The 25,715-nt window shown below is 45.0% G+C and overlaps 1 protein-coding gene across 9 annotated transcripts in view; it reads right to left on the bottom strand.

Annotated features, from left to right (window-relative positions):
- The window catches only part of SEMA5B (semaphorin 5B), a 270,246-nt gene that overhangs the window by 29,870 nt on the left and 214,661 nt on the right, over nt 1-25,715 (bottom strand). For all 9 annotated transcript variants that reach the window (XM_066999196.1, XM_048072218.2, XM_066999195.1 and 6 more), the window contains 6 exons: nt 15,726-15,843; nt 9,200-9,381; nt 5,963-6,106; nt 2,881-3,028; nt 1,265-1,490; nt 396-614 (listed from right to left, as the gene is read on the bottom strand). In XM_066999196.1, coding sequence (XP_066855297.1) covers nt 396-614; nt 1,265-1,490; nt 2,881-3,028; nt 5,963-6,106; nt 9,200-9,381; nt 15,726-15,843 — 1,037 coding nt within the window. The remainder of the gene's footprint in view (nt 1-395; nt 615-1,264; nt 1,491-2,880; nt 3,029-5,962; nt 6,107-9,199; nt 9,382-15,725; nt 15,844-25,715) is intronic.

The following is a 25,715-nucleotide window of genomic DNA, read 5'->3' as shown; positions in this document are numbered from 1 at the left end:
GAACTGCCACATCAAGCATCTCTCTACACAGCATTAAGTCACATTCATTAAGCCCATCTCCTCACAAAGGTGCAGGTGCACCATCATGCCCTCCACTGGATGGAGCAGCAAACCTGCTTGAAGCAAAACACTGCTACACAAGCCACCATACTACTTCCTTTAGAGGACGTGGCTGTTTTACCCTCTGAGCCTAGGTGAAACATTAGTCACAGCACCAAGGTGTGTGTGGTTTACATACATGGATCATTACAATAGTTTTCAAATAAATTAAGGGTGAATCCCTCAAACTAAAAAAAAAAAAAAAGGCAGATTGGAAATACTGATTTTTGGTGGCTCTGCCATTAAGATGGGCAAGAACAGCTCTGAATTTCATGCAGGAATATAATCATGGTTACCTGGGCAGGGATGTGGGTTGCAGTCTTGGTACTCCATCGCTGACCCCACGCAGGGCAATCCACCATTTTTAGGTTCAGGGTTTGTGCATGTTCTCTTCCTGATCCTAAAGCCCAACTCACAGTCCCTGGAACAGGAAGACCAGGCCCCCCAAAAGGACCAGCCCCCATTGATAATCCGTGCAGAGGTCTTACCAGTCTTGAGGAGGTCATCAACAAGAGCTTCAAGGAAAACAAACAAGACACCACATGATCACAAATCAATCAGTTGCTGAGCTTTTAAAAAGGACTTCGTCTCATGAATACAATCAGGATTTATGTGCCCTGGGGATGAGTTTCTGTTCTTAGCAAGTGTTACAGGGTTACAGCATAGCTAGAAGGGAAACAAAATCTGTGCACATAGAAACTGAGCCTAGCGATAACCTTGATAAATGACCCTTCTGGGTAGCAAACTGTGGTAGTTCAGGCTCTGCCCTCAGGACGCTGCCTTGGATCACAGCAGTAGTGAAGGGAATAACCCCAGAGGCAGTGCACAAGGGGACCTCCAGAGAGAAAGAAAAGTAAAGACACGCTATCCTGTAGAATAGCTTTTTTTTCTCTCTCTACACCCTGATCACTTGCCTGTTCTCTTTGGGGCAGCTTGGCAGTACCAGGAATAGATCTATATATACCCTACCACAAGCACAGGGATCATAACGGTGTTGACAGCTAAGTCACAGGGCTCTCTCCATCCCCATCATTCTGCTGTGACACTAGTTGTGCATGCCAAGATTTATGCAGACACAACCAGTTTCTGGCTGTTCTGAGAGGATCCCCCTTCCACCACCAAATCTAGGCTTTCCCTGTAGTCCCCTGGAGCTGGCAATACATACAGTCAGTATCGCACACTGCCGAGCCATCGTTGGGACAGAATCGACTCTCAGTCTTCTTCCTCCCAAACTGCAGCTCGTGGGGATCAGAGAGCTGGGCACGACACGTGTAGCGGAAGCGCTGCTCCTGGCGGGCACCGTTCTGGGTGATGTTGACAGGCATCCAAGGAGTCCAGGGTGTGTTCCTACGCACCTCTGGGCAGCTCTCTGGGTTGCAGGTCTTATATTCCTGCCAAGAAGGAAAACTACTTTGACCTTACTTACCAAACAGCAGCAGACTAACTGACAGAGATGTATTTATACCCTAGAAAACAAGGGGGTATGCTCTGGATCTAAAACAACCTCCATTCACCTTCTCTGACCTCACAGGTACAACACGGTGCTGGGCACAGCACAAAACATAGGGACTACGGAGGCAGAGGTGCCTCAGGTGGACCTTGAGGGTGGACTATGCTTACTATTTTAATGTCTCCCTCAGGTTTGTGTTTCTCTGCTGACTCAGGTGTTCTTGCCCATCTGAGTCCTGTGGGGCTTAGAAAGCATGGTGCATCATGGGCAGGAGAATAATTCAGGCAGTGCATAATAATAACAGCAAACTAGTTTTCTGCTGTGACCCTGATATGCTGCTCTCAGGTCGGCCTAGAGGAGCCCCATGAGGACAAAATGTCAGTAAGGTTTATTCCTTGAAAAGTTTACTGTTTTAAGATGGTTTTAGATAATCCGTTTTTACAGCTTTTTTTTTTTATTATTTTTGTTTGGTTGGCTTTTTGAATCCTCTAGTGAGGACTACGAAACATTTGCCATCTTTAGTGTAGAGTTGAGCATCCACAGAGTAGAGCCAATATCCGGGTGGATGGGGATGTGGTGTTTCAGGGTCCTTACAATTCTCACCACCAGCAGGAGGATTCCAGTGTAAAGCATTGAGTTCTTGTCTAAAAATAAATAAATAAACCCATATTTTCTGGCAGAGGGAGAGCAATGTAATGCTTTAGGACTTTATGATTCTAGAGTAAATGCCAAACAGCTTGTGAACAGATGGGAGGTTCCAGATCAAATCTGCTTACACTGAAAGAAAGCTCTCCATAAAACTAATTAAAACATCTGCACAAAACAGCTGCCAGAATAGGAAAGGGAAAATAAAGAGAGAAAATTGGTAGTCGTTGCCTCATTGATGGGTTAACTGGGTATTTGACCTGTTGTTTACTCAAGTATGACGAGACTCATTTCTGATGTGTGCAGGGCCTCCTTGACTCAACAGGGTCATCCTTGGGAGTGGGATAGAATAAAAGAAATGTAGAGTGATGCCAGTTAAAGGACTTGATATCAAGCCTAGAGAGGTCTACGAAGTTCTCTGTGTGCCAGTCTGTTCTAACCCGTACACGCACACAGACACACACACAGACACACACACACACTCAAACCAACTTCACTGACTTCTGGAATCTGCCACCTCTCTGCTTCCCAGTTCATTTCAGCATCCTCTCCAGCAAGAGCTGAGGATAGCAATTTCTTCTAGCTTGAGAAATAAAACCAAGATGGAGAGAGGAGTTAAATAACAAGTCCCTAGAAGCTAGATGTTAATAGGTGTCCCACATGCAATGACAATAAACAGTACGTACCACAGCACAGCCTGGACATGTATTTCCATTTTCACAGGACCTCTGCCTTGAATGAATTCCTCCACCACAATTCACACTACATTTATTCCAAGGACCCCACGAAGACCAAAAAATTGGTAATGGACAAGGACTGTTCTCATTACAGAATCTGAAAGAAGAAAGCATATTTCTCAAATAATGTCTATGTCAGTACAACCCAGGGGCAAAATGATGTCGGATGCAAAGCTACACTGCACACTGCATTTGGGTGCACTTATTGCATGCACAGAAAGCCAGCAGGTTGACACAACAGTCAGATTAGCAGTATTAGTGCTCACAGCAGAGAACTGTGCTCTTTATAAAGAAGAGTGGTTAACCAGGCTGACAGGACATAGTTGGAGCAAATGGTGAAGACTGGGTTTTTGAAAGTGCTCTAATCCAAACTTTTATGCACTGAATTTGCACAAGAAGTCAGAAGCTGAAGCCCACGTGCCAGAAAGAGAGATAGTGGATGGTAAATATTTTAAAAATCTGGCTTTTATTTAGGAAACTAATATGAGGTCAGCTCCACATTGATCTGTCACTAACGGCAGGTGCTAAACACTTGACAATCTTCCTGTCCCATGATCTGGCCCTTACTGTTCCTTGGTTCCTAAGAAACTAGTGTTTGCAGCTGGAGCTGAACTAGATGCTATATGTATCTAAAGGCAGGCCCTAAATTAATGTTATTTCATGTTCCCTTTAGAAAAGGTAACTTCAATTTTGTTCAGCTTTTTAATCAATATTGTTCTCAAATTGAATCACACAGGATTGTAATTGACTCAGATGTACTCTTTAAAACCCAAAAAGGACCATTCTGAATGGCCACAAATCACACCAAACATTAAACTGTCCTGAATAAAGGAAGTTAAATGAATTGCCCTTTGTATTCTGAGAAATGCAGAAAGATCTATCTTAACTGACCACTCAAGGGACAAGCAACAGCCTACTGCCAAGCAGAGGTGGCCTTTAATGAAAATGTCAAAGCTGGAAACCAAATCAGGATGCCTTGAAGCATGTGTTTATTGAGGGGTTGGGTTTGAAGAAGCCCAGTCGACTGGTGGCTAGCAAACGTGATGCCCATCTACAAGAAGGGCCGGAGGGTAGACCCGGGGAACTATAGGCCTGTTAGTTTGACCTCAGTGCCAGGGAAGCTCATGGAGCAGATTATCTTGAGTGTCATCACGCAGCACTTACAGGGCAACCAGGCAATCAGGCCCAGTCAGCATGGGTTTATGAAAGGCAGGTCCTGCTTGACGAACCTGATCTCCTTCTATGACAAAGTGACACGCTTAGTGGATGAGGGAAAGGCTGTGGATGTGGTCTACCTTGATTTCAGTAAGGCTTTTGACACCGTTTCCCACAGCATTCTCCTCAAGAAACTGGCTGCTCGTGGCTTGGACTGGCATACGCTTCGTTGGGTTAAAAACTGGCTGGATGGCCGGGCCCAGAGAGTTGTGGTGAATGGAGTCAAATCCAGTTGGAGACTGGTCACCAGTGGTGTCCCCCAGGGCTCAGTGCTGGGGCCAGTCCTCTTTAATATCTTTATCGATGATCTGGATGAGGGGATCAAGTGCACCCTCAGTAAGTTTGCAGATGACACCAAGTTAGGTGCGTGTGTCGATCTGCTCGAAGGTAGGAAGGCTCTGCAGGAGGATCTGGATAGGCTGGACCGATGGGCTGAGGTCAACTGTATGAAGTTCAACAAGGCCAAGTGCCGGGTCCTGCACCTGGGGTGTAACAACCCCAAGCAGAGCTACAGGCTGGGAGATGAGTGGTTGGAAAGCTGCCTGGCAGAGAAGGACCTGGGAGTATTGGTTGATAGTCGGCTGAATATGAGCCAGCAGTGTGCTCAGGTGGCCAAGAAGGCCAACAGCATCCTGGCCTGTATAAGAAGCAGTGTGGCCAGCAGGTCTAGGGAAGTGATTGTCCCCCTGTACTTGGCTCTGGTGAGGCCGCACCTCGAGTACTGTGTTCAGTTTTGGGCCCCTCACTACAAGAAGGACATGGAGGTGCTCGAGAGAGTCCAGAGAAGGGCAACAAAGCTGGTGAGGGGTCTGGAGAACAAGTCTTACGAGGAGCGGCTGAGGGAGCTGGGATTGTTCAGCCTGGAGAAGAGGAGGCTCAGGGGAGACCTTATCTCTCTCTATAGGTACATTAAAGGAGGCTGTAGCGAGGTAGAGATTTGTCTATTCTCCCACGTGCCTGATGACAGGACGAGGGGGAATGGGCTAAAGTTGCGCCAGGGGAGATTTAGGTTGGATATTAGGAAGAACTTCTTTACCGAAAGTGTTGTTAGGCATTGGAATGGGCTGCCCAGGGAAGTGGTTGAGTCACCATCCCTGGAGGTCTTTAAAAGACGTTTAGATGTTGAACTTAGTGATATGGTTTAGTGAAGGACTTGTTAGTGTTAGGTCAGAGGTTGGACTTGGTGATCTTGGAGGTCTCTTCCAACCTAGACGATTCTGTGATTCTGTGAAATAGTGCAGATAGCTCTGAATGTTAAAAAAAGTATTGTCTTTTAGTGATTTTGCATAAAATTTGCTTAGAGGGGAAGAAAGATGTTTTTCTGATGCCATGCCCTGCAAAAACTCAACCTTGAATCTGTGAGTTAAGCAGTATTCTGTCTTGAACTTGTTTTGGTGCATCAGCACATAGACTTAGCAATGGTGTAATTAGAAATGAAAGCTGCACACGTTGAACTGCCTCCTAAGGGACAGATCAGAACAGTGTAACTATCTGTAGATTCTGCACTGCTAACAGCAGACACAGCTTCTCCTTTCACTGAGGTGGTCAACCCTCTGTTTTGGGGATGAGAATACTTGTGAGGATCTCAATGGTCATGCCTGAGAGAAGAGGCAGCTCTGCAGTCTGGGATGGTCACAGGCTCATTGTAAGAGAGTGGCCATGCATGTGAGCAACCTCATCCCTCCTAGGCTCTGAAATTCCTTCTGCTGTGCATATTCAGCCAAACAGCCTTCCTCTGCATTCATAGAAGATCCACCACTTCCAGCTGCCAACATAACAACAGAAGTGATCACACGATGTTGTTAAGGTATCTTACCTCTCTTCTCTGCTTTGTCCAACACAGACCCTGCCTCCATACCGTGGAGCAGGGTTGCTGCAGGATCGCTGGCGGACCTGGAAGCCTATCCCACAGGAGGTGCTACACGGGGCCCAGGAAGACCAGGGTGTCCAAGCGCCATTTCTAACAAAGAGTTTGAGAGAGAACAGAGTATGGGGGTTACCTAACAGTCTGCCTATGTCATGCCATGCTTTACAGTCAAACAGATATGTCTCTGATAGCAGAATGCTTGAACCAGTTGGAGAAGAGAGACATTCATTTCAACCAGACTTCACACCGGCTAATATTTAGCAAAGGGATTTCCAAAAGTGCTTAGCAATGGCCTTACTTCCTCATCATTGAATTATCTAAGAAATGGATAGGAAGAGAATGAAGCCAACACTGAATGATTTAGAAAATGCCTGCCAGGCTTTGCTGGGCAACAGTGTGGTTGCTACAGCTCTCACTGACTATTCCCCCATCATCTCCCCCATGTCTCCAAACCCCCCTTTTCTGAGCCAACAGCTGGCCCCAAAGTTCTATCTCCTGGACTCCTCTGCAAAGAGTGCAGGTTTTGAGGCTCATCAATGCCAATTGTGCCAAAGGATATTAAAAACTTCCCTCTAATTCAGTAGGTACCGATGCTTTAAATCTCTTACAGCAAAACTGTTGCCAGCTCCAATCATTCTCTCACAAACCTCATAATATTTGGTGTTTTCCTAAACCCTTCGGCATTGAGTCCTATTAGGTGGAAATCTCAAGTTTCATAAAAAGTAACAGTAATTGCTTCTAGCTTTCATGGCAGCCTGCAAGCATCATTGTAGTGTGACCTTAAATCTGTAGAAACCAGAAGGCAATTAAGAGCTCAGAGGTAGGATAGAATTTCAGGGTTTAATGAGTGATCGCATCTCAGATGAGAAGTGGAAACCGAGCCTGAAGCAAATGCGATGTAAAAACCCTGAGTTCGCACCTCACAATGGAGATGTCGGGACACATGCATGTGGCTGGCTTCTGTGTGGATGCTGCCATGCAGTAACTCCACCATGTGCTCACACAGAAGCTGACATTACATTATCATCTTTAAAATCTCCTGATTATTAAAGCTCACCTTGCTCTGATTTAGCTGCACTACTAAACCTCGGAGCCTCACTAAGGCAGGCTGGGAGGAACTGTATCTCATCTCTTCTGTACTGCAGGTTTCATTTCATTTGAAGCCAGTGGCAAGGCTCTGTCCTACAGAACTGCCTCATCTTGGCACTTTGCTGCCTAAAGCCAAAAAAAATCTCTTTTTTTGTTGTTGTTGTTATTTTTCTAAAGAAAAATCTTTCTAAAAAGTCTAGTCAAAAAAACAACTCAGGTGCTCTCTGGTTCTTGAAAGCTAAGCTTGAAAACAGATGTTAATTTTCAAAGCATTTACTGAACTAATAAAACTGCTGGCAAGAAATATTTTCTGGCGTAGCACCAATGAGGGCAGAGGATGAAAGTTAAAACCCACATTGCCCTTCACACTTTTTCTATTTGTTATCAACTCTTGCCTGTTCTTGGCAGCTTTATTTCAGAATCTTGCTAGCTATTCCTCCCCTCCTCCTCTTGCTCTCTCATCCCTCCTTCCCTTCCCCTCTCCTACCCCAAACAAGGTCATAGAACAAGAAATTCACTTACATGAAAATGTTACTCTTCTAAGTTATTCTTCCATGTTTTAACCCACCTACTATATCCCCAGGCCTTAACCCAAAGCAAAGATTATATGTTAAATTGTGAAAGGAAGAAATCAAATGGAATTTGCTATTTGCTATTATGGCAAAATAGGGTAAGTAATCTCATCTAGAAATTCATCACAAAAACAACTCTCAGCATCTATTTGTGTGTTCAACATTTTTTTAACAGAAATAAGGACACTTTCCATGTTCAGATTTCCAGCTTTCTAATAGAACTCATCTTTAGTCATCCTGATTTCTCTTTCAAGAAGAAAACTTAATGCCATATGAAGTCAATTAAAGGAAATTTGAGGGCTGAGGTGGATGTAGGATGACCAGATGTCCCTATTTTTCAAACCATGCTGTTTTCCTGTGTCTTAGGATTGAATAATCTATTTTTCATCCCGTGCTCAGAAACTGTTCTTGCCTCTTTTGCCATCAGAGTAGTGCTGAGAAACCCATCCCTCTGGCGTAATTTGCCTTTACTAGTGACATGAACAGACAGCCTTGGGAAGGCTCCGCTCAGCCCACGGTGGCAGCACAGGGGTAGGAATGACTACACATCTTTTAGGTAGCACAGCCCACAACTGGAAGGAGAGATGCCAATTCAAACATGAGTACTGCTGAATATTTGGTGCCAAGACCAGCACTGATCTCTAGGGAGGAGTCAAGAGACAGCTGTCCTTAATGGAATGAACATCTGTAAGGAAGATAAAGTAGATAAAAACCGAATTGACCCAGTATTTACCAAAATACTGGCTGGCCCCACCCTGGTTAAGTAGTGCTTACCCTATTGCCTCGTCTTTCCTTGAGTCATGACATGATGTAGTCTGAGGGTGATGGGGTAGCATGGGTATAAACACCATGGCTATGTATAAGGCACCCCACCAGAGGACATTTAGCTTCCATACTGCTAAAGCATGAGCTCCAGGCTTCACTGGGAACGTGGCACTTTGACACAAGCCAAGCTGCATGTGTTGTTTACCTGCTGTGCTCAGCAGACATGCCTCCTAGATGCCTCTGGCTGCCAGGCCAGCGTGCTGCAGGCAGCGCACAGGACCGCAGAGCAGTGCAAACAAACCTTGCTCGCAGCCACACGAGGTCCTGTCTCTACAAGCACCGTTCTGAAGGAGCTCTGCTTTTGGCAACACAAGCTCAGAATTCAGTCTCCGCAAATAACGATCGAGAGCTTACTGATGTTTTTCACCTTACTGTTGTTCAGTTGGCTAACAACTACCTCTGCCTTACTCACCTCCTCCTGATGGATGGGTCACTACTCACTGTACCCTTCAGGGAAACTGTGGCACAGTGTATGCAAGGTTAACCTTAACATTAATTTGGGGTGCCCAACTTCCAAGGGCCCTGGCCGAGACACCTGAAGGCCCCAGGCTCCTTCATTTTTCACTGACCTCAAGCTGGAGCTCACATACCTCAATTTGGCTGGGATACAACATGGTCACAGAAACACAAGGAAAGAGATAAGCTGTGGACAGACACAATTCTTGTTCCCTTCCCAAAAAGCACAGAGATGCCGAGATACCTTGAACAATTGGCGACCTCAATCCTGGCCCCTTCACAGCCACGACCTCCACAGCGAGGACGAGGGCTGTCACATGAACGTGACCTACACATACAGGAGCCCGAGCTGTCCCCATCCGAATGCTCACACAGTTGCCATGGGGACCAAGGCCCCAATCTTCCATTTGTTGTCAGGTTTTTCACCTAGTTTAAAAAAAAAAAAAAAAAGGTCATTAATAGCAAGTTTACATTTCTGGAGACAGCCCCACAATAGAAATGCCAAACAAAGCTGCCAGGGGGATTAAGATGCAGCTTAGATGGGAGCTGTCTGTGCTTGTGAGCAGGATTCAAAACAGAGGGTTGTTTTCAGGCTGTGCCGCGTCGGTGTTTACCTCCGAATTCCACCCCACATACCTAACGTGTGCGCGCAGGCACCCGAGCCTGCCCCGCCAGCGCAGCGCCGTCTGCAGGCCGCGAGGCCACCGCACTCGCACGCCCCACACGGCGCAGCTGCAGCCTTCCCAGCAAGGTGACGGCCAGCCATGGCTGTCCCCTCTGCTACGCTTCTGCCTCTGGGGTGTTTGGGCCTGTTCCTGCCGAGTATTTCCTGAGGCAGCGGTTGTATAACCACAGCGACCGGCTCAGGCTGAGTTTGGCCCTGTCCAAACGCGCCATAAGAACTGCCGCCGTTTCTCAACAGTGCTGTAGCCTACGTGGCTAAGCTGGGTGAAGGACAGAAGGTGGAGGAGATGGTGGTGGCTAGAATCAATGCTTAGGATCATGCACTGGGCTGAAGAGCAAGAATTCACCTCAAGGCAATTTACAGGCCAGACCACACCGATGTTTGTTTCCTCTGCCCCTTGCTTCATTGCCTGCTCAGCGCCCAGGAACCTGAAGCTTGAGCTCCCTCTGTACTACATTGAAGTGAAAATGCAGTAGTCCTGTGAGAAAAACAACTGTTCCAGCCCAGGATGACCTTCCAAGAGACAGGGCATCAGAGCCTGCTCCCATGTCTTGTTTTAACCATTGCTGCTAGGTGAGCCCAAAGATGTGGGCTGAGGGATTGCTGCTGGCAGCCAAAGCTGACTTGAGAAAAGCAGTGCTGCCTGCTGCTCTCTGGATCGCTCCCAGGCCACCGCCACCTTCTTGTGCCCACTGCTGCTGCTGGAACCAGCTCTGACAGCAAAATTCAGCGACTCCAGGACCATGCCTGGGAGCCTGCTCTGACACCTCTGCCCTGGGCTCCCCCCTGTTCCTGCCCAGGTACAGGTGCAGCCCAGCGCAGCTCAGTCCCCTACCATCTGGGAACTGCTGCATTTAGCTCCCACATCAGACGATACATTTCCACACCGTGGTAACAACCCCAGGGCTACACAGCCCCCCTCTCCCTGTCACGGAGGTGCTGCACCCAGATAATGTGTAGAGATATAACATCATAGACCACTTGGGCAAAGCAGAGTAACGGTCCCCGTAGAGCAGAGAACTCTCCCCTGGTTTCTCTGAAGCCCCAACACACGCCAGGTAGCACAAGAAATTTGGACACAACAAGCAGTTAACGCAATGCTGAAGGTCTTACAGCCATGATACCCTATGGCTACAGGGAGCCCATAGTATCGTGGTCTGCAGCCAGCAGTAGGAAGGTTCAAAGTGTTGTGCCAGATCCAAGGTCTGCAGCTCGAGAGTGACCCTGATGCGCTACTCCTTGAGGAGCTGAGGGTTACCTTGGTTTCCCTCCCATGCCACTTACCTCTCCTTCATCTCCTTCTACTTCGTGATTGGCTTTCTCCTTGCTACAGTGCAGCATCATGATGCACCCTTCCCCAGCAGCTCCCTCCATCCTCCCCAACCCACGTCCCAAAGCGCAGAGCCCCACAGGTGGGACAGCACCGAGGGCAGCTGCCTGCGCGTGGCTCATCCCCATGGGGTCACTCCTGGGGTGGTGGGATGCTCAACAGCTTTGGTAAACCCGTTCGCAAAGGCAATGCTGGGCTTGGCCTTAATGTTGCACGCAATGAAAAGCAAAGCAAAGAGGCTGGGGCCCTGGCGAACGGCCCTGACCCCAAATCTGAGCCAGCTACCGCTGAAAAGTCCCACTGTGCCATGCTTGGCTGAGCTCTGCAGCCAGCAGGATCAATCCCCTGGGCTGCCCCGGCCAGGGGGGGGATTCATTTCTCCTGCTTTCCAGACAAGGAAACCAAGGCACAGAGAGGCTGCGAGCCTGCTCAGGGTCCACAAGTGAGCCAACTGTGGGCAAGGGAGCAGTGCTTTCAAACACTCATTGTCTTAAACACTTTGCTCTGGGCTTCTCTGAGTCTGGCACTACATTAAACACTCATGATGAACCTCTGGTGGGCCGTCATTTTCCCCTCTCACCCATCTACAGCAACATAAAAAATACACAGCAGTGACCTAGAAGTAATTTAGATCTGTTACTGTGCTTGTCAGGCAGCAGTTGGGGGGTTTCGAGCATCTGTTGCAAACCTTTGTTTGCAGTAGATTATCATGTCGTCATAAAAATTTGCTCTGGGCTGCAGGTTACAAAGCAAAATGCCCAGAGAAAAGAACATTGGGTTTTGTTGTTGTTTTTTGAATTTGTTGTTTTAAACATGCATGCAGTCAAAAATCAATACTGTTTGGTTGCTAAAAGTCAGGGAGAAAAAAAAAATCAAAAGAACTACTTGAAGATATTTAACGCTAGATTTTTATCTCCTCTTTTCTCCTGCCTTACAAAAGTCATAATCCAAATATTGGATCATTTCTGTTCATTTTTGAGCCAGAAAGCCTTGCTGATTCCAGCAGTGAGTTCTGTTCAGAAATCAATGGTATGATATGGCCCGTGGCTTCAATTAAAAAAAAAAAAAAGCTGACAAATAATTATTGGCTCATAAGTGATACTGGGAAGCAACCCAAAAATTAAACAAATAAGCAGCCATAGCTGAAATGTTGAGATTTATAAACATGTCACGTTGAGAGTGTGGGAAGTTTTTTTTTTTACTTATGAAATTACATATGGATTATTATTCCATCTTTAAATTCATAATAATATCTTCAAAAGAGCAAACTTAGGAAGTGGGATAAAAACTCATCTGCATTGATCTTTTTCAGGAATATCTTTACAAGGTAAATCCTTTGTAGCCAACACAGTGTCCATCAGACAGAGAGGACATCTTTAAAAACATCCATGATCAAATGCCCGTCTGTAATCTGACATTACTACTAATTCCAGAGTTCCTGTACTTAGTAAACTGATATACTCCTACCAAAGGTGTCACCATTTTGTTTCTTCCCTGTACCACCTACAGGCTCAATTGCACGATCTAAAAATTCGGACTGACCGCTCCTACCTCCTGCTGCCAGGATATTTTCAATATTCATTCTGATATTACTGATAAGGCTAGAAGCATTCCTTGTCCTTTTGTTATATCTGTACTTCCTCTTAGGCTTCACATGTCAACTGCTTATAACTTTATCAAGCTTTGATTATTTCAGCTGGAAGTTTCCATCTTGGCTGTTTGATAGAAGCTGAAAGTTCCTTCAAGGTTTCAAAGTTTCAGTCAAAATATTTAAATAATTTCTAAAACCAAATCTAGGAGGAAAGAGTGTTTGTCCATAAGTAGCAACATTTTCTTGGAAACAAGCTAGTGATCAGAGCAAGGAACTGAACTTTATGTCATTGGAACACCTTTTTTGCAATTTCCATGAAAAGCCACTCAAATCCGTCTAGGGTATAAAGTTCCTGGGAGGTGGGGAGGAAAACTGTCAGTTTTCAGAGACTCATGGGTTTGATTTTGGCACGTGCAGTCCCCTCTGTGCACTGGGCAGGCTCCAGTGTGGGCTAGAGTAGGGTTATCCTGGGCAGTACAGCTGAGTGGCAGCCACACACGAATTGAGAGGGGCTGACTACACAAGTCTGTTAGTCACCCCAAAAAAGAATTGGGGGATCTAACGAGCAAGAAATTAGGGTAACATAGAGCAGATGCCAGAGGACTGAGATAGGGGTTTGCTGGATACACAAAGTTGGGACTACGATGAAAAACCCATGAGTTAGAGCATCATTTGGATCAGCATAAGGAGGACTGGACACTTAATCGGCATTACTCAGTTCCTGAGTTGCAGACCACCATCATCAGTGACACCATGAACTCGGTTACTAGAGTGTGTGAGCCAATTCTAAACTTCCTTTCCTGCTGGTGGTTCATGTTGGCATCAGTAAGATATAAAGTAGGATACAGTGTTGTTTTTTTTCCTTCTGCTAATTATATATATTAACCATTGCACAATGGTTGATTAACCTGTGCACAATATGTTAAAACACCGTATGATTAACTCTGTATCTAAGGTCCCTTAATATTAGATCTAGATAGCGGGAATCTGTGGTGCAATGTGGTGCTGTACAAAGATGTGCAGAGCAGCTCTGAACAAGCATGTTTGCATAAGATCAGCAGTCAAGTTGTGTTAGTGTTGTGGTTGACTCACAAATGCCTGGCCCTTGTAGGATATAATTCAATAATATGCCAGTTCTGGCTTTAAAAGTTTGTGTGTGCCACTCTCTTAGCTGTGCCAAGACATCTGTTTGTGGGCTAGGCTACAGAAGAACTCCTGAAATTATGCGAGTTAGGAAAAGTTTATTTGGGAGGAGTGCTTTTAATCTATACCATGTCACACTGGAGTGTGATCTCACATACAGCTGTACCAGCACAGCTGAGTGCCTGGTGCCTGGCCCAGAAAAGTGGGGTGAGAAAAGCCAGGACTTCTTAAGATGGTAACTCATCAAACTGAAGTCCCAGCACGGGCCTTTTTCACCAGTGACAACTGGCATTGGGTCACTGCATTCCTCTGCCTTTCCAGTGGTGGAACATGCTGCCCTAGACTTGCCTCTGCTGACCACAATCTTTATCCTGCACTGAACACAAAGAACATACTTGTACATTGCTGATGGAGGTGCTTAAATGAGCCATCCCATCCCATGCCAGAGGTGAATTCATTCCAGCAAGGGGCAGAGGAGAAAGAAAAAGGAAGCACTTGCATGTGGCTTCTAATGGGCTTGGCGGCTCATCGGTTGAAGAGCACAGAGCTGATGTATGCAGCAGAATGACAGCACCTAAATGGAAAATAATCTACAAGGAAAATGTTAAAATAATGTAAAACTAGCACCCCAAGAACAGCCATTGCTGTATATTCTGTGCTGGATTTTTATGACCTTGAAACAATGATCTGGAGTAGCCTGTTCCCTAGTGTGCACCACAGCAGACATGTTCAAACTAGAGGATTAACACCTCACACACCTATCAACAGACACAGGCATTAAGCAGGACGAGATAACAGCATGGGCAATCAAGAAGCGCTGCATCCCAGTTCAACACAGGAGGGTTATAAACACACAAGCATCTGAATCCAGCAGTGAAAAACTTAAGCCTGCCAAGCTGAGGATGGATTGAAGTAATGACTAATATTTCCTGGGAAAATATGAGAAGTAAGGAAGATAAGGGGAATAAACATCACAGTACCTCCAGATATAAATAGCATACTGAAGATATAACCCATCCAGCCCCCTCTTTCTGTCTACCGGACTTATCAGTATTAACATGCTAATTGTCGTTAGATAAAGCAGATAGACATTAATGAGAATTTCTCCTCCCCTCCATCCCTACAACTTATTTAATAAGACTGGTTTTCCTTCCCAACCACCTCCCAGGTATGGTTCAAGCAGCAGGAATTAAATTTGGCCAGGTGGTTTCTGGGGATCACAGCCAGGAACTGGATGTTGAAGTCGGAGAAAAGGGGGTGGGCGGATGGGAAGGGAGCTGGTGAGCCAACTCAAACTAATTCAAGCAGACACTTTCTCTTAACTGCTGCCTCTCATGGAGACCATGAATATCGCAGAGGTTTGGTCTTTGGCCTGTTGAATTGAGGTTAGAGCTGAACTCTCTCATATTGTCTCTCATACGGACTCCCCCCTTCCCCCATGTTCTCTAATAGGTATGCATCTTTTTGTTCCCCTGCAAACCACCCACACATGCCATGTTTCTCTGCTGCTCCCTAGGTGCCTCTTCCTGCCAGTGCAACATTTCTCCACCAGAGTCATCCCATGGGCTGTGCTCAGGGATCCAAGAGGAAAATGAACTGAATGCTGCTTGAGGACACTGTACATCACTGACTCTCATCTCCCTATCCTGCAAGGAAGCCTGTAAGGTGGTGCAGACAGTGGGGCAGCCCGGAAACACCTCAAGTTTCATCTGAGGTTTACATGGTTCTCAGCAGGAACCCAACAACATGATCCACCCTTCTCCACCTAGCAAGGGTGGGCATGAAGGGGACTGAAAGCTTGCTTTGGGATCCCCCTTTTTGGGCAGATAAATACATTGGGGGTCCTTGTGCTCTCAGCAAGTGACTGTGCGCAGATATTAGAGGAAGTATGTGCCACTAGGCTCTGAACGCTTTTTTATCAGCCAGTCCTCATCAGGCTGACACATGCTCACTTGCAATATTCCTTTTACACATACACACACACTCACATGTCGGTACATATATAAAATATTTCCACTTACTGGGCACTCAGTAATATTTTGAGTCCACAGGCTCATGTTGGAGCTGTCCTCAATGGTGGTGCATCGCTTCTGCTTGTTATCCCAGCCGCAGTAGGGGTCTCTGGCTCCTAGGCATTCCCTGCATGTGCAAAGAGAAAAGATTAAAGCTCTTTGAGACTGTCTAGCTCTAAAGACACATATTCAAGCATAGCGCTTGTATATGACAGCTGTCAACTGTACCAAGGCTCAGCAGAAGAAACAATTTCTTCTAAGCAGAGGTTTACCTGCTTGGAAGGAGAGAACGTCTGAATAGAAGGGTGACAGGACACAAAGCAAATATCACTCATAGAAACTGTAGATTAAAAATCAGTTCACTTCTTTCCAAGGCCTAGGGAAAGAAAATGACTTTACAAATTTTAGTCAAAGAACACTTGTCATTGAGATATCTTTGTGCCCCCATGTAATCACTCAGCAGGCCAAATCTCACACAAAGCAACCTCTGTGAGTATGTTTTCTGACACTATGTCCATCCAAAAGGGTTAGACAAGCAGAATTAGCCAATGGACCAGTAATAAAGGCTTTCTATTAGTCCTGGCCTTTCCTGGAACAATGGCTTCATTTATAATCCCAACATCAAGATGTCAGTTTGGAAAAGTCACAGCAGAACATTATTTCTAAGCTTTTGGCTGCTTTGAACACTGCTGTATTCATTTTCCTCCTGAATCCATATTTACAGGCTAAGTGTGTGTTCCCAACATGTGAGCCGCTAAAGAAAAATAACTAGGGTTCCTACTGCCACCGAACAGAGAAGGTCAGTCACTGAATTAGTCTGTACCAATAAAATTCAGCTATATTGGTTGTTCCCATGAGTCGCTTTCAAATCGTTAATTTTCCTTAAGAAAAAAGAACAGTACCAGCCACACCATGCATGTGTTAGTGAAAGACAAAGAAGAGAGGACTAAACCCAAAAAGATTTGCAACACTATTTTTTATTCCAATAATCCATTCTCTTCTATCACACAAAAGGGCCACCAGGATCTTTCCAAAAGTCCCAAATGATTTGAAAACTGCCAATTAGGCAGCAGCAAGGGACGAAGGGGAAGAATTCAGTTCAAGAAGCTAAACGGGAGAGTAATAAAATTTATTCTAAGGGTTGGTATCAGTATGATAAATGAAACATCAAAAAAAAAAAAAAGGAATCAAATGCAATGAGATGTGAACGGCTCCCTCCCAGAAATCTTTGAAATCCTATTAGCCTGTAATCAGCCACAAATGAAAAAGCATGTCCCTTAAGCACAGCTGAAAATGCTCTATCAGCCTGTACTGACTCCACAGCCATTTGCCCCAAAGCAAACCCTTGATTGTTTTGTTGTCTGGTACCCATTGCTTTATATATATATATATATATATATATATATAAAAAAATATATATATATACATGTGTATATATTTATATTTTAATTACAAGTTTTCAGTTTGCTCCTACATTGCAGAAAGACATTTCCTCTACTAAAGATTTCACATAGTGAGCTGTAAGGAGCATAACTTTATCTTTCATGCTTTAGGAAGGTAGTTACAAGGACTGTCTACTACATTTTTCCTTCAACTGCTTAAAAACACCCAAGGAAAAGGCAAAGATGATTTTGTCTCAGCCCCAGGCAACAGAACATCAAATATTTGCTTAGAAAAGACTCCGTATCCCCAGTCCAAGGATGCAGAAGGGACATGTGCTGTTTTGCTCATTACTCTGGCTAGGCACCCCGGTCCTACTGGCATCCCACGCTGCCCCCGTCCGCGCCGTGGGGCTGCCCCACGTACAGAGCTGCCCCTGCCATGCAGCAGCCCCTCGGCAAGGTCAGCATCGAGTCAGTGACTGAGCAGCCACAGGGGCATCTGCCCACCCTCTAGGTAACAGCACTTCAGGAGGGAGCTGTGCGGCTTCTGGAGAGAAGAATAACAATGAGAAAAGCAATGGGGAAAAAATGAGGAAAGAAGAAAGCCTGGGCTTTTAGTTACAGAGGCTTTTGGTCACGCTTTCAGACCCTGACACTGAGTACATGCTATTGTTTCCAACTGCATGAGGCCATTTTGCTGGGCGCCCAGCGAGCAGAGAGAGGTCATTGTAATTCATAACAGGGAAGGCTGTTGTGAGCATCACCCTATTATGATACACATTTTCTCTGAATTTAATTTATAGGAAAACATGTGCTGCATAAATTCAGGAAATAATCTCCATATGTTCTGTGCTGCAGCCCTCAGCCGCTCTGCAGGCTGCAATATATCCCGGTTAGGCACTGACCACTTTGCTGGCACTACTCGTAATGTATGTCATGTAGCTAATGTGCTGCTCCCGGCTGAGAGCAGCGGGCTGCATGTCCCTGATGGAGCACTGGGGTGGCTCAGCCCACCTTCCCCGGCCACCAGTCTCCAGCTGATGGGCACAGGCGAGGGAGCTGCAGAGCTGTGGGAGGGCCGCAATGCCCGGCCCTGGCCAAAGCCTGGCCCTGGGAGCAGGGAGCTCCAGCCGTCTCCGCTCTCTGGATGCTGGGCGTAATGGATCCTCACCCAGCTGCTGCTGCCATCCAGGCAGAGCCTGGGCTCTGCTGAGTTGTCAAAACGTGCACTGTGTAATTTAACAACCATCAAAGACTGGGACTTCTCTCTATCTGACGGCAGGCCCTCAAAACCATTTGAAATCTAAAAACAAAATAGCTATGCTGTCTGCCTCCCTTCAGGATTCAGAGCCCACTCATCTGCCTCAACTCTGGTAAGAAACCTATTATATCAACTGACAGCAGTACACTTAGGGGTGAGGAGGAATGTTATTTACTTACACACAATTTGCTCCATTTTTTTCCTTTTGTAAGCAGGAAAAGCATTACAATGTGCATTGCTGCAAGAGAACATTTCTGGCAAGTACTTTAAGCGAACACTTCAAAACCCACCCTAATTTATATCTTTACAATATCTTTAGAATATATGTCCCTATTTATGTCATTAAGTGATAAAACCACACCAGCAAGCACACACCAAAAGACATACATATGTATGCACGCACACAGATCAAAATGCTTCACAAATGCGTTGTCATTCTTAGTAAATCAGGCACTGTGGTGTGGAAAATGGAAAGATATCAAGGTATTTCCCTATGTGTAGAACACAAAATAAATTGAAACGTTTATGTGTAAATACCATTTCACATTATGATACTGCCAAAAGGTCTCACACAGGCCTGCGGTCCCAAAGTCATGCAGGGCACTATGTAAATACTGTGAAATAAGATACAAAGGAGTTACCATGCTATAATGAAATTCTGATGTTTCAAAGTCCATGGGACTTGAGCCATTGGCTCGGAGGGGCCAAAATTTCATACCATACATAGAGTCTTCAGCAGTGAAAACAACAGCAAGGTTATCTCAGTGGCAGGCTAGGAATGCCCCTGGGAACTAATGACACAGTATCATTTCCCTTCATAATTCACACAGGTAGAGGGAACCCATTATCCCAAAAGACTACCCGAGCGTGGCAGGTTAACACTGGCTGTATTAATGCTAATGACTTAGTTAATGAAATCCCACAAAGTAGGATGTTTGTGGAAGTGAGATGGTGATGATACCACACGGTCCGTGCCCCCAGTTCCCCTCTGGCCATCTAGTAACTGTAGTGCATTCAGTGAGGACCCAGGAGAATACCTCTTGACGGATATCTAAGAGGTTGGATTTATTATGACAGGGCATTACTATCAATAGCGATTCACTTTAATTCATTGCCTTGCAATAAATGTCTCATCTGAGGCATAATGGCATACACTGAAAACACTCAATTGAAAAACAATTCCATTTGTATCTCCTATTCAAGCTATTTTTTCTCCGGTTCCTTATTCTCACTTACTAAGGACATTTGCATGAAAATAAGATCTTACTCATAAGAGCTCACCTGCTGCCTGCTGTCTGGGAGCTGTAAGCCTCCCTGTTGTTGGCTATTGCAATCATTTTTACCGCAGTCACCGGGGATAACACAAAGGATTATCACTGTGCAAGTGGGGCAGAAAGCACAGTGCTCTGAAGTCAATGGAAACTCTTAGCTATGACTCAAAAGAATTTTTACAGGGCCTCTCAAGCCTGGCTGTGCTGAGCCTTCACTAATAGCATTTGCTGTAAAAAGGCTTCTGCTACTGAGACTCTGATCCTGCCCAACATCTCCTCAAGAAGAGTCACAGCTTCATGAAGGGAGGGAGAAGCACTTTTTTGCTTCCCTGTGCCCCAAGGGGCTACTTGGAGACATGTAAGGCATGAGGCCATGTAAATATCTCCATCAGTATTCCCATTCCTTAGAGGAACAGGGAAAAGGATCAGGGAGGAGAAGATGAAGGGAACCCAAAGGCAGAGGTAGGAAACTGGGAGGCACCTGAGAGGCATGGGCCCTTCGTGTGTGGCTGAGGGGTGGGCCCAGTACCTTGGTCCCTGTGGGCAAACCTCATCCTCCTAAAATATAAATGGGTCATGGATAAAACAGAGGTCCTCCTAGCGCCATCCCGGGGGGGGGTCTCTGAAGGTTCCTTCCTCTCACACATCCCCGCTGAGACCCTGTCTTGGGTCCTAATCCCACCTCTGCTCCCCACTCCAGGCATGTGACATTGCTGCAGCAGCTACAGCTTCAGCTTCTTCGGGAAGTGCTGCTCAGCACCATGCAATGAGGTGCATTGCCAGACAAGGAGGTCTCTGCTCAGCTCAGTGTGGGAGCTGCTCACCTACACACTGAAAACCAGGCATCATCAGACTTCATCTTTTTTTTTTTTTCCCTTCTTTCTTTTAAAGTGGGCTAGATTTGTCCAAAGAAACAATAATGACGGATCATTGAGCACAATGCTTCCTAAAGAGAATGCCTGTTCCAAAATGCATTGCAAAGCAACAGCAGCCTTCTGATAAGCTAAATAACACAGGGATTTGGAAACTTTTTTGTAATAGCCTGAAAGACATCTTCTTTCAAAATCTTCATTAAAACTTAAATGTCTGTAGTTCAAAACTTTCTGATTCCCTCTTCAATTTGTTCTGGGTCTAGATAACTTCCTCTTTTGCTTGTTTTACCCTGAGAGCTAAAAAGCTTTAGACTGTGTAATAAATGGATCATCAAATCAATAGAACCAGACCCAAGAGATTAGTCTTCAGCAGACCAAAGGAAGGAAAGAATTACTAAAGCTTCTTCCCACTCGTACACACAAACATGCCATTTTGTACCAACAGCCAAGGAGTTGTCACCCGGAGCACTCACACTACAGGACTTGGCTTTTCTCCTCTGCCAGGACGCGCATGCCCTCCCACTTTTGTTCCCTCTCTCTGTATTTACTTCTTTCTCACTACTTTTTGGTGACTAAGAGCAAACAGGAATGAAATGACAGGACATCACAAGCTGCAGAGGCAGGGCTGTAGACCCAGAGACTGAGAAGCTCCTTTCCCAGACCATGTTTTCTAACAAAACCCCACCGTCATGCCAAGAGAGGGTTCTGCATCTTTGCTGATGATTTTTGGAACCAGTGGTGAACATCATAGTTGTCAGGGTGATACAATAGCTGTCATTTTGCACCTAGTCCTTTGAAATCCCACAGGCATCACCAATTAGTTCATTAGAGGCACAGAGACAGTGGTGCCATAAACCGAATAACGCAGTGCAAACATTTATAGGCCTGATCCTGCAAGGCAGTGAGCAACCTATGCTCATCCGTGCTCAGCACCTCAAGAGCACGGTCAGCATGTGTTCACCTTGCTCTTTTGGGGGAGTAAGATCCCACAATTTCACATTGGTTTTCTCCACTCTTCGAGCAGGTAACTAAGAGAAGAGCACTCTGTAAGCAACACGGGGGTTTTAGCTCTGTCACTTAGTTGTGAGCATGAGGCTGTTTGGCAGACAGGCATTTCCTGACAAGGTTAGCTTACTGTCCCATTGCTATCAACCTGCGGAGGGGCTGAACTATGGAAATAATCATATTAGCTTCCAGCCAACCAAATCATAATTACTGACAACCTCAATAGCCCATGCAAGGGAGAGTGGACTTCTGTCTTCCCTAAAGCCAGATGGCATGAAAAGAGAGGAATAAGAATCAAAAGGATGTTCGTGGCTTAAGAAAATAAGATTAGAAAGGGAAAAAAGCACCAGACCTTCAAACAATCCCCCTAATTTTGACACCTTTAAAAATTCAAACTGCAGAGATGAGTTAGTGATCTGTGCAAATCCATTATCTTTCCCCACTGAGAAGAGAAGCCAAGTGGAACTGAGCTGCTTTAGTCAGGCGCTGGTCAAGCAGCAGCTTCATTTCTCAGCTGGTGAACGCAACATATTCTGTGCCAGCTGCTACTGCTCTTTGCTCAAGACTTCTAGCCACAGACTTCATAAGCCATTATTTGCAGAATGGGGCACTGCTCAGGAAGAACATAGTGCTGCTCATAGGTACCGCACCGCGAGGGCTTCGGCTGATGTTCATCTAAAGAGCGAAGGTTCGGTATTTTGCCATTTGATACCAGGCACTTTGGCATTTGATACTGGACACAGAGAATCTGGAGCATTCGTGTGCTGTGTGTGTATGCAATTTATCACCCACACATGCTTAGCATCAGTGCCTGGTGCTCTGCACACGATTTATTTGAACACACAGATTAAAGCCATGGTGTAAAACAACCTCTAGAACTGAGGTCCATTTGTGAGCCGAACACACGTGGCTTATTTGAAAAGAACAATGCACAGACATAGGATTTTCATAGGCAGTTTCATTTCATTTTCCTTTCCATGTCAGGGACCTTGACTTGCTAGTTTCCACCTCCTGCCTTACTGTTTTCAATATCTCTTTAATCGATTGCAGCTTATAGATTACGGCCTCGTACAGTTTACACAACTATTCAATTTCTTACTTTCTGACATCCCATTCCATCATCTTTTAGCAACAGTGACTTCTTTATTGGATAGGTGTTTATTTTTATTTTTAAAGCTGTGAAATAAAACAACATTGCATTTATTCAAATATGAAGATTAATGCCATCACAAGAAAAATTCTGATTAAATCTGGATTTATGTTTACATCAGTAAAACAGGTTATTAAAAAAAATGAGTAAGCTTTGCTCCATAAACACTATCTGAAAGACACTCTTGTCACTGTGCCAAACAAAACTGACCTCCAACAAAAACAGAAGTACAGAGGGCCACTGACTACCAGCGATGGGATCAGTCATCCACGAGAAGACTCGGCTACTATTAAAGTCCTAATGAAAGGAATAGCCGGAAGGAATTCCTGAATGCGGGGCATGTTTGTCTGGACTGTGAAGCACAGCCATTTCCTAGCCTCAGCAGACTTTTGAGCCTTAAGAAAACATGCCCCTCAGGGCTGCCATATGGCAAAAAGCAGAGTGGAGCAGACATCCTTTGGAAAGGCAGCTTGGGCAAATCAGTGCACTCAAGTGTTATTCCCTCTCTCTGCCCTGTGTCAGTCAGTGTCTGAAGGCAGCTGTCATATTAAGATGTGCTCTGCTCCTGCGTTTCTGCTTTGTGGTTGCAGATCTGAGACTTCTGTGTGAACACGGCAAATTCCTCTAGTCTGGCGCTGTAGGTGGATCCGGGAAAAAGGGTGCTTTAGATGAGCAAATCTACTGCTAGGGGGACAGACAGGTGCTTTACGTAGCTTCTAGAAGATGCTGATGATTTAAGGACAAAAATAATGCTAAAATGGCTACTTAGGAAGGGAGAGAAAATTACAAAGGCAGAAAACTTAGAAAGAAATTTAAGTGATAATAAAAGTCTATAGTTATCACCCAGGCTGCGAAAAATAATCCATGTTCAAGCAGCTCCTTTGTGAAAGTTGGATTTTGTGAAAGTTGGATTTTGTTAAGCTCTGGGTAATTATTTTCTGCTCAACAAGATACAGATTCGACAGACCCTTTGTATGTTAACGTATGTTAGAAAAGGCAAATAAATATTAGACTACCTACTGCAACTCTAAGGATCTAACATCCCTTCACTAATGCAGGGCTATTTCGACACAGTGTAAGGGGCAAAATGGCCCTGCCAATGTAGTCTACATTGTTTTTTCCCAAGTAGCTACAAAAACACCACCAAACAACATCAACTCCACTTTTTAGCAAGAGACAGCATCGCTTAAATAAATGGATATTCTTGAAATCCAGCCCTACCCATGTGCAGACTGGAGTGTTCTCATAGATGTACAGTATTTTGGTCTTCTGACATGTAAAAGACACCAGGCAGAAGTACAACAACATGTTTTTCTACCACCCATACATATTTTATGCACTTACAGGTATTTATATTTTATACTTAAAACAGCAGCAACAACAAATTTGCTCTAAGTCCAGATTTTCCTCCCCAAAGAGGTAAAACAGCACATCTCCTAATAAAAAGTTGATGATGCCTCTGTAGCAATACAGTCAACTGGTAGTAACGCCGGACTTCTGTAACACCTCTGTGTTTTACACTGAAAATGCAGGCTGGAAGCTTGAGACACGAAGCAAAGCAGCCATGGCAGCAGTAAGGCAGTAGACATCTGGAGCCACGTTGCTGAATACGACCACTGCCTAGAATACAAATCTCATGACCTAATAGTAGCAAATTGCAAGAATTGACAGAAGCAATGGATATCTGCCCTGGGGCTTGCTGGAAGCTTCAGTTATTAATCTTGTTTGTATAACAGTAGCATCAATGTCATCTTAACATTATGTATTCCAAGAAAACTACCTGTTTTCCTGTCAGTCGCCGCTGTGTTGAAACTAATTTCACACAGCCCACCTAGCAGGTATCAGATGGTAATGACTTTTAGACATCATTGATCTGAGTTGGCCTAAAGCCAGTCTGCTAGAGGTCTTGCGAAGGATCCATATTCTAAACCACTCTTGATCTTGCGAGCAAATCACCTGGGCAGTGTGCTTTAAAAATAAGGAGCAAACAAAAGACCTCAGCACATTCAACCTCCCTGCTTTTTCCTCCCTCCCAGCAACTCCAAAGCTCTCCCCCCCAAACAAATCTGCAACCTAGTCATGACAGTAAGGAGGCAGAAGCCCTGAAATTATCTGACTTTACCTGGCAATTTCTGAAGTGACCTTCATCTGTTTCAGCAGTTGAACAGCCCCAGACTCCTGCTACTGCTTGGTTTTCTTTCTACCACAGCACCATTCATTCAGGGCCATTTGCATCGTTCAGAGCTAAAAGTGAGCGTCCAGAAAGTATGCAGGCAGCTTAAAATGAATGTAAAGCTTACTGTTGGTTTGTGTATTTAATACGAATGCTAAAAACTGTAATAATTCATTTGGTTCTGAGCAGGGCCCTTCCACTCCTTCATCCTGTGCCCTATCCTTTTCAGTAATGCAAGCACCAGCAATCTCAGCACAGGCTTATTCCTCAAACAGCCTCGTGCTGGTTTCCCTCCCGGCACCACACTGCATGTCTCTCCTCACCGCTGTTTGTGATTCCCTCATACTCAAATGCCATCTACAAAGTATGCTATTTTCTTCTTCCATGCCATTAAAGATAATGTCAAACAAGATGAAACTGAAAACCAATCTCTCTGGCATCGTACTGGAAACATGTCCCTGCTCACTGCCTTACTGCTTACCCTTGCCACCTTTTTTCCCAGTTTCAGACACACATGGCCACGTCCCTTTCCGAGACTGTTCAAATGAAGCTCTTCAATCACTCTCCTTAGACCCGTACCATCCCCTCCAATCCTAGAGGTCCATATCCTGCAAATAGTATGGATGTGCTTAGCTTTACATATATAAGTAGCTACATTAAAGAAAATGGGAGTAATTGCCTGCTACAGCAGATGCAAATGTGTTTTCAGGATAGAGAAAATGGTATAATTTTGCACTTCTATTTAAAGAACACAAATCCATTTCATCTACCAAACTTTATTCTTTCCAAGAGCTTTAGTGATCATGGTTCTGTATGATGTCTTCATTCTCTGTCAGTGGGAGTCTTGCTATTTACTTAAATGCAACCAGAATGCCAAACCAGATG

The sequence above is a fragment of the Anser cygnoides genome, chromosome 6 (genome assembly GCF_040182565.1).
Source record: "Anser cygnoides isolate HZ-2024a breed goose chromosome 6, Taihu_goose_T2T_genome, whole genome shotgun sequence".
Taxonomy (NCBI): domain Eukaryota; kingdom Metazoa; phylum Chordata; class Aves; order Anseriformes; family Anatidae; genus Anser; species Anser cygnoides.
This window is presented reverse-complemented; position numbering and strand designations above follow the sequence as displayed.